Source organism: Vicia villosa, linkage group LG1 (assembly GCF_029867415.1).
Source record: "Vicia villosa cultivar HV-30 ecotype Madison, WI linkage group LG1, Vvil1.0, whole genome shotgun sequence".
Classification (NCBI taxonomy): domain Eukaryota; kingdom Viridiplantae; phylum Streptophyta; class Magnoliopsida; order Fabales; family Fabaceae; genus Vicia; species Vicia villosa.
Genome location: NC_081180.1, coordinates 167,070,971 through 167,079,947, shown reverse-complemented (window position 1 = coordinate 167,079,947; position 8,977 = coordinate 167,070,971). Strand labels below are relative to the sequence as shown.

General features: G+C 33.6%; 1 protein-coding gene across 1 annotated transcript; it reads left to right on the top strand.

Moving 5' to 3' along the window:
- Nucleotides 1–1,085: 1,085 nt before the first annotated feature.
- On the top strand, nt 1,086–2,134 carry LOC131620031 (transcription factor TCP11-like). The gene has a single exon (XM_058891058.1). The coding sequence runs from the start codon at nt 1,209–1,211 to the stop codon at nt 1,800–1,802; it is 594 nt and encodes a 197-aa protein (XP_058747041.1). The 5' UTR covers nt 1,086–1,208; the 3' UTR covers nt 1,803–2,134.
- Nucleotides 2,135–8,977: the final 6,843 nt, after the last annotated feature.

Genomic DNA, 8,977 nt, shown 5'->3' with positions numbered 1-8,977 from the left:
TATTATAAAAATTCACTCGAACTGAACCTAACTGTTTCAATTTACTAATAATCGAACTAAGCTAAAATTATTAGTTTAGTATACTGTTTTGAAATTCTGAACCGTTAGAAGGAAATTTTTCCAAACCAAACCGAACCGTTAAGCTATTTTTTTATTTTTTATTTTTAAATTTGAATTTGTTTTAAATATTTTTTATTTTCAGTTTTGGTTTAATTCAGATTCAATTTCAGTTCGGTTCAATTTCAGTTACAGTTTGGTTCTAAAACTATTTATGCATAATGATTTTGTTCACTAACTATACATAACAGTGTATTATTTTATCTTCAATTCAGTTCAGTTTAACGATTCGATTTAATTCTTGAATTTTTTGAACAGCCTAATGATTACTAATCTATTGATAGTGTTTTCTTACTCAGGAGGAAACGAGTAATTTTAAATGCAAAAATTGTTCAAATCACAGTTTTCAAGAGTTGGTCAAACATGTCATCCCCTTAGATAATTCAACAGTTTTGAGATAGCCCCTCCCCCAACGCCCACGTGCCCCCAAGCAGGCCCCCACCCTCACCAATAATGAAAGAAATTGATTTTTCATCTTATATATTTAAGATATTTTTCATTTTTACAACAAATTTTTTATTAAGTTTTAAATAAATATTATCCACTTAATAAGACTCATATCTATCTCTGGTCTTTTTTAATAAAAGGAAATATATTTTTTAATTAATTTAATAATTAATATATTTACGCTATATATAGATAAATATATTATCATTCTATAAATTTAAAAAATAAATCTTTTATAAGAAGTAATAAAAATATATTTTTGTTAAGTGGTTTGGTGAATATAAATTTTATCATTTTAATATTTTGTACAGCACGATTCAACGGATTAAGACTGAAATTTATATATTTTTAATTATTATTATATTGTTTTACTATTTATAAATATATTTTTAAATTATTAAAATATTAATACTCAACAAAATTCATAGTGTGTTAGTACCTGGTAGGCCCACTAACTTCAGATTGACGCTGCTATATATTCCATTAACTGGGCCTAACTTTGTATATATTGTGGGGTCACATTCTCATTCAAACCCAATTCTCTTACACAACGATAACACACAAACACACTCTTCCATTCTCATCACTTCCACAGAAAAAACCCTAAAATCCATTCACAATTTCCAAACCAAACCCTACCAACAATGACTTCCCAAGTAGCTCCCCACACATTCTCTCAACCAGACACCAAAACCTCCACCGCCGTAACCACCACAGATTCCGATCCCAATCACCATCTCTCCACCGTTCGCAGAACTTCCACCACCGCCTCACGATCCACCAAAGATCGTCACACTAAGGTTAACGGCCGTGGTCGCCGTGTGCGTATGCCGCCTCTCTGCGCCGCGAGGATATTCCAGCTTACACGCGAACTCGGCCACCGCTCCGACGGTGAAACCATCGAGTGGCTCCTCCGACACGCTGAGCCGTCTATTATCGCTGCTACCGGTACTGGCACTGTTCCCGCTGATCCTGTCTCGACTGTCTCACCGGTTTCGCCCTCGACTGTGCCGTCTGTGTCGTGCAATGTTCACCCGGTGTCTTCGGTTGGTCACGGTAGTCAAGGCGTGTTTGCTGCGGTACAGCAGCCGAGCTGCCGGCTTGACCTCTGTCAGCCTTCTGGAATGGACTACGCGGCGGCGGAGAATAGATACCGGCATATGCCGTTCACGGCTTTGCTGTTGCAACCGACTACTGTGGAGGAGAATCAGCAAGAGGAAGCTCTGAGTGAACAATGACATCGTTGTGAAAAGTGTTTGAGTATGGTGTTATGTATGTTTGTGAAATAGAATCGAAATTTGAAGATTTCTTTTTTATTATTTTTATAAATAATTTTAAGGTTAGTTTTAGAGTGTGGTTGAATCAACAGATGTGTGTTAACCTGTTTGGTTACAACATACAACCATAATAATAATTAACAACAAGAACGACAACACCATTTTGTTGTTATTCAATTTATCGGGTCGGAATACAATTGTGTTGTTATTTAATTTATCGGGTTCGGAATAGAGTCATGTGAATGATTAGAATTTGAAAGCATGTGAATTATTGGTATGATGGATTGATCAAGTTCTATGATAATGGCTGAAGTTCCCTTTTGGCAGACGTGATTAATTGATGTTTTTTTAAGTTTTGTTTTGAAAATGCGATTATATTACTAGTGAGGCGAGTATATTAAATGGATCTTGATGTAAGTCTAGTAGAGAATCATGTTACTTCCGGATAAGAGTTTAGACCAGCATTTGACCAAATCATAGTAACATCAATTAAATATGTGTGAGGTTGTGAGCTGAAAAGTTTTTATTGAAGCCTCATAAGATGAGATTATATTACTATTTTGTCTATTTTTTAGTTTTTTCATGCATGGACATTAATATAATTATTTGTATTTTTTAGATAAAAAATGTGCATTATACGTGGGCCTGTTTGTCCTTATATTTTTGCGGAGTAGATTGAGATTTTAGGTTCTTGCCTTACACAATGGCCTTAACGTCTTGTTATGTCTTTTTTCAGACTTTTGTGGGGTGTACTTAAACAGAACAAACATGTTGTTTATCACCCTTACTCATAAGTGAACTTTTACATTTTTATATAACAGAGATAGGTGGCAAAAAAGGTCCACCTGTTGGGCATGTCCATTGCACTTTAGTGCGGAACATATCAAGGATTTACGCTCACGCCCTCTTATATGACTATCATGTTTCGCTTTACTTTTTTGCGCACATACATTTACATGATTTTTTTTTTGTATTTTTATGCCTAAAAGGAGTATTGCTCATTGGTACGCCTTTCCTCCCAAGGTTTTAGACTCGTACCTCAAGTCTGTTCGTCTCGTCCCTTTTATTTGGCTTTTGTGGGACGAATACGTCAGTTTGTCACCTCTTTTTAGAATATTTGTCACCTCTCTTTAGAATATGTCTCTAAAGTTATAAAGATTTTACTAATTAGTGACTGATGGAAAAATTTAACACTTAAGTGTGTTTGACACATGTGGCACATTCGAATCAAATGTTTTGGATTTCATGGGCCGATATTGAATTTTTCACTAAAACAAAATTTTTCTAGTTTTCTCTCTTCTATTTTTTGTTGCCTTTAGAGATATCTGACCCATTTTCTCTTCTTTTAGCTCTGAGTTTTTCAGAGAATTTTTCTTTGAAGAAAAGTTGATTTTAGACAAATTCTTCTATGAGAAATTATTCTCTTCAGATATTCGAATGATCTCAACATAATATTCGTGAGTGGTATTCATACCATATTTTTTGTGTAATTCTACACCAGCACATATATTGCAACAAAGTATCAATATAGTGTAATTAAGACGATGTTTTACTCCGAGAATTTTGTGGTTAATAGTTTGATTGTCTAATTTTTGGCAATGTTGCAAAACATCTTAGAGAGAACACTGCGACCCAATCTAATCATCTCTTTGGAGGAAAACAAATTCAAATTATTTTATTTTAAATAAAAATAATTTTAAAATTTTTCTTTCTGTTATGTTTATAGGAGATATTGCTAATTCAAATTTATTTATTTTATGACTTAAACAAATAATTCAAGATTGAGGGTAATAATTTCGAAAGAGAAAAATAAAAGATATTTTTCTAACTATGAAAATATTGTCATCGTCTTGATACATGACACGTCAGCCATTAATTGAAATAACCGAACAAGGCGAAAAAAATATATTCTAAGAATCACATACACATTTTAATCTATAAATATCTCCCACCTCAAATAATCATTGAATTGAGTGTCTGAGTGGATGTAGGTACATTCCCCCGATGTTGGACCAGAACATGAATACACCTTTTGTTGACTAGGCGACTTCAAACACAAAAGATGATGAATTCTGTTAAATGATTTTTGGATATTTTTTCTTTCAAAAATGTTGATTTTACTTGGTCAATTTTAAGAAAAAGGATAAAACAGAGTTAAACACGGAAGATAAATGGAAAGTGAAGAAGAAGAGTTATGATAGTGCACACCAGGACTTATATTGGTTCGGCCTTAAACCACATTTGCTACTCGAGTCCCCAAGACTTTCCCCTTTAGAATTTCATAATCAACTTGAATTTTTATCATAAGATCTACCCACAAGCCTCTTACACTAAAATTTCTCCAGGTTCAGTTTGCACCTTTATAACAATATCAATGTTACAAGAGAATAATACTCTTGATTTATAGTTACAATACAATTTGAATTAAATTGCATTTACATAACTCTTACTCAAGTCTTTCGTTCTTTCAACGCTAAAATATATAAAAGTGTTTCTAACAAGAGAGTGTGTAAGAAAGTAGAGTAGAATATCACATTTCTTATGTTGTTTAAAAGTGAACACAATGAAGGTTAAGGAAACACAAGAAAAAAGGAGGAGTTTGAATTGGGTTTCAAGAATGAAACTTTTTCGCTACCCAAGACAATCAAACAAAGAACTTAGAATAAAAATAAGGAACACAATATTTTTATCTTGGTTCGCTGTTAACGAAGCTACCTCCATTCCACCCGCTAAGGTGATCTCGCCTTCTTACAAGGATTTAATCCACTATAACCAAACTTGATTACAACCACAAAGACCTATTGTCAATGTCTTCTTGAGAATCCTGACTATACCCTAGTTTGTCAAGGAAAAAATACAACTCAAAAGTTGAGATACAGAGTGTGTTACAAGATTGCTTCTAAGTAAGCAGATTACACAAAATGATACATTGAATAACACAAAAGTGTTTGAGAGCAAGTGTATGAATAAAAGTTATTTTCTTGAAACTTTTCTTTTCTCATAGAAATGTAATATTCACGTTCAAGATCTTGAGACAATGTTATATACTTCTTGTAGAAAATTCTTTTCATTCCATTCTTCCAAGGCACACAAAAGATCTGTTGGAGGGTAGAAGAGGAATTTCAAAATTCTAGTTGTATTCTTACATAACGACTTGTGAAGGTGGGAGACAAAAAGGTACAATAGTAATGTCCTTAATCCAAAAAATTAGTGTAGTGGAAGGAATATTTGATCTTGTACTGTGTACAATTTTTCTCACGTAAAACCTTTTTGATCTTATCTTCTAATCTTCAAAGGCTTCAAAATACGTGTTGGTGAAGCATGCTTAGAAGGATAAAAACACCAAGAGAGTCTTTCTGAACCTTGTCTTCAGAGTCTTCAGAACTTGGTCTTCAGAGTGTTCAGAGCTTGGTCTTCAGAATTTTGAACTTGTGAAGTGAAGAATATCAGAGCTTGAAAGTCTTCAGAAGCTCCTTTAATAGAGTTAGAGTCAGAAGCCATTTGATGAGCATTCTTTCAGAAGCGTTGTCAAAGAGCATTTCAAAACTTGACTTTCCTTGTAACTCGCAATTTGATATCTCTTCAGAGCCAGAGTGTGTTGAGTTCAAAAACTGATGATGTCACACGTCACTTCTTCAGAGTCAGAACCTGTTAACATTCAGCTACACGCGAGACAAAACCATTAGGGTACAAAGATTGTTCTATAAGAAACAATATATTGTTATCATCAAAATTAAAGTCCAAATGCCGATCAAATCTTGTTCTTACACACAAGTCCTCTTTAGATAGAAAAAATCCAGCCAAAAGAAGAAAGAATGATGGGTTGGAGCCACTCTATAATCAATTAGTCTATGATGCTAATCGATTAGACCTTAAATTTTATGAAAGAAAACAACCAGATTCATAACCTATTCATTAAGAGGGATCCTAATCAATTAGGAGGTGAGTTCACTCCGTAATCGAATGGACAAATGTTCTAAGAGGTTAGAGGGCGAATTTTTGCTTTCTTGTTGATTAAATTTGATTCTTAATCAATTTGCATAAATCTTAAGTTGATTTTTTAAGAGCATTTTAAAACATGTGAAATTTGTAAAATATTTTAAGTGTGTATGCATTACTTTAATACTTTGAGAGCAACTTACACTTATTACACATAAATAATCTAAAAAGATTAAAACAAATAGGACATAGGATCACAGGCAAGCTTTCAAATACATTTGTTTCTTTGATGATATTCTTAATATTTGACTTTCTTTGCAACAAAAAACATAACCTTTTAGATCTGATTTATGATTTACTTCCATCTTTTTCTTCCTTAATGATGCTCACATTTATTTTTTTTATAATTGTCATCATCAAAACTACAGTAAAATTCATTGTTGCTTGCACATTACATAGAACTACACATTTCTCGTGCCAGATTTCACCATTAGATCCAAACTCATCATCTCATTTGTAAGCATCTCTGGTCTTTCCAAGATCATTGGCCCCATATGTGAAACATTCATCGATGTTTTAATTCTCTTTTTTGAAACCCAAATTGCAACATTCTGACCAAATTAACCAATTGAAGTTTATTTTATTTCATAAATGAGTGGAAATATATGGATAAAGGTAAAAGTCGACTTTTTACCATAAAAAATTGAGTCATTTTGCAATAAATAATGTATCATCCAAATTATATTATTAAATAATTAGGGTTTGATAATTTCCAACTTCATTCAAAATAAAATATAAACAAAATGGAAAAATGATTAGTAATCATGAAAGATATTTTGATCATTTCACAAATATTTTATGACACTTTACGAAAATTTAATATTAATTATGATTTAAAGAAAATATAGATAATCCATTAAGCTATACTTTGTTATCAATGACCATTAAAAAGTTCATTATAAAGTAAGGGCATTTGAGTAATATTACATTGTTTAATGAAGAGTAAAATAGTAAAGTTGTTTGGGCATTATATATAAAAGAAAGAGAAATGATAATATGTCACTGAATCATACACTTTACACCGTAATTTCTACCATAAATATATACGCATCATTTTTTAAATTAATTTTTATTTCATTTTGGTATTCTGCAAGACTCAAACCATTATATACATAGTTACATACAATGTAATTACATACGGTGTAGCAAAAGAGTGTCATCATAGCATGGCTCTAGAAGAAAATATGTATTTAGAGGGAGAATTTCATTTTATTCTTGACCTTTTTCTCACTTGTAAGAGAGAAAAGAGATGAAATATGGTGGATTTTGCAAGCCATCTTCATTTCATCCACTAACAGACCTATATTTAGGTGAGAGAGTGCAATTGCACCCCCTGAGATTTTAAAATTTAATATAAATATCATTGACTTTCATCTTTTAAAAATTAAATTATATTATATGAACCCCATGATTTTTACTAATGTCTAACATGTTATTTGTCTAAAAAGTACAAGTGTGTGCGTGTCCCCCTGCAAGGGTAGGGAGACTCAGATAACTTATTAGATATATTACACATTTGGATGGTGAGAGTTAGCTAACGGAATCAAGTAGCTCTATACGATGGTTTTTAGGCTATTGAAGGGACCCGCTCATGTGAGGTGATGGATCCTGTAGGAGGTCAGCGATGCTAGGTTGCAGGAGGGCGGTTACTTTGGCTGATGGTTATGAGCGTAGTGCTCTTTCAATAGTGGAATAATGTGTATGACTTAGATTATGTACCTCATCCCTTTAAGAGATGAAGTATTTATAGGAGACTCCAACACCTAGTGGACGATTGAATCTTTATTTCCAAGGGAGACGAGAGTCATTAGCGGCTATGACTTTCTATTTATCCAAGACACGTCTTACCCCATCCTATTCTTCCTTCCCTGGGTGAGGAAGACTTGAGGGCGAGGTGATACCTCCCTTTAGGCGACCATGTGTCATCGCCTTCTCCTAAGACGAACCTTAGGTATTGCCCTTGGCAAGGTGTTTTGCAAATATAAAACTACATATTCCCTCAATCGCGAGACCCTTGGCAGAGGGCAAAATGTTTTTTACCCACTAATAATGGGAGTATCCCGAGAATGAGCGCTTCCTCATGCGAGGTTTTTAATTGACTTTTTTAGAGGTATGGGTTTTTCTAGATTTACTAACGTGTAACTTGGTCGATGGGACATATTTAGTCAGTTATGAGAAATCTAAGTTCCTCATACGCTGTATTGCGTAGCCCGTTTAGAGAGACGTTGAGTCCCCCAGGCGTTCATTTAGTCTTTCACGCGGGACTTCAATCGAGCCCTCTAGAGAGACTTTATGTCGAGTTCCTTTGGTGATACTTTATAGTAGAGTCTATCAGGCGAGGCTTTATGCCGATTCCCTCTGGCTGTGTTATATATAGAGCCTAGATGATGAGACTATAAGTTCTTCTAGCAGGGCATTGCCCCTTCTCAGGCGAGACTTCCATCAAGACCCCAGAGAAGACTTAAGACTAAGTCTCTTAGGAAAGACTCCATTTGTACCTCTTGGGAGAGATTTGTATCTCTTGGTCCCACCCGAGGAAACTCTAAGTCTCTCAGACGGGGTATTAATATTTGTTATAAACGAGGTATGGTTCCCGAAGAACAACTCTTGTTCGATCTCAAAATTGTATGAACTGTATGCAGAAACAAAAAAAGACAAAAAAGAAGAAATTACTAGCCTAAAGAAAAATTTCAAAGAGTCATCTATTTCAAATCCTGAAACCATGTCAGAAACTAGAAATAAGAACAATAATAATAATAATAATAATAATAATAATAATAATAATAATAATAATAATAATAATAATAACAACAACAACAAAGAAAGAACCAATAGAAACATCAACAATGGAAACAACTACAATGGTGGCATGCGACACAACAACCTGAGACAACTAGCTCATATAGATAGACTGCAAAGGAATGCCTTCCTGATTGAGATAAAAATAGGTTTACTAAAAATTCTTTATTCCAATGTTTATGCATGATTGGATCATGAAGACCCTTATACATATCTAACAAAGCTTTACGAGTTGCCTGGTACACTTAAAACTCTAATAGTTGAGGAAGAGGCGATATTTATGAGATTATTTCCATATTCATTGATTGGCAAAGCTAAAGAATGGTATCTTACTTAAC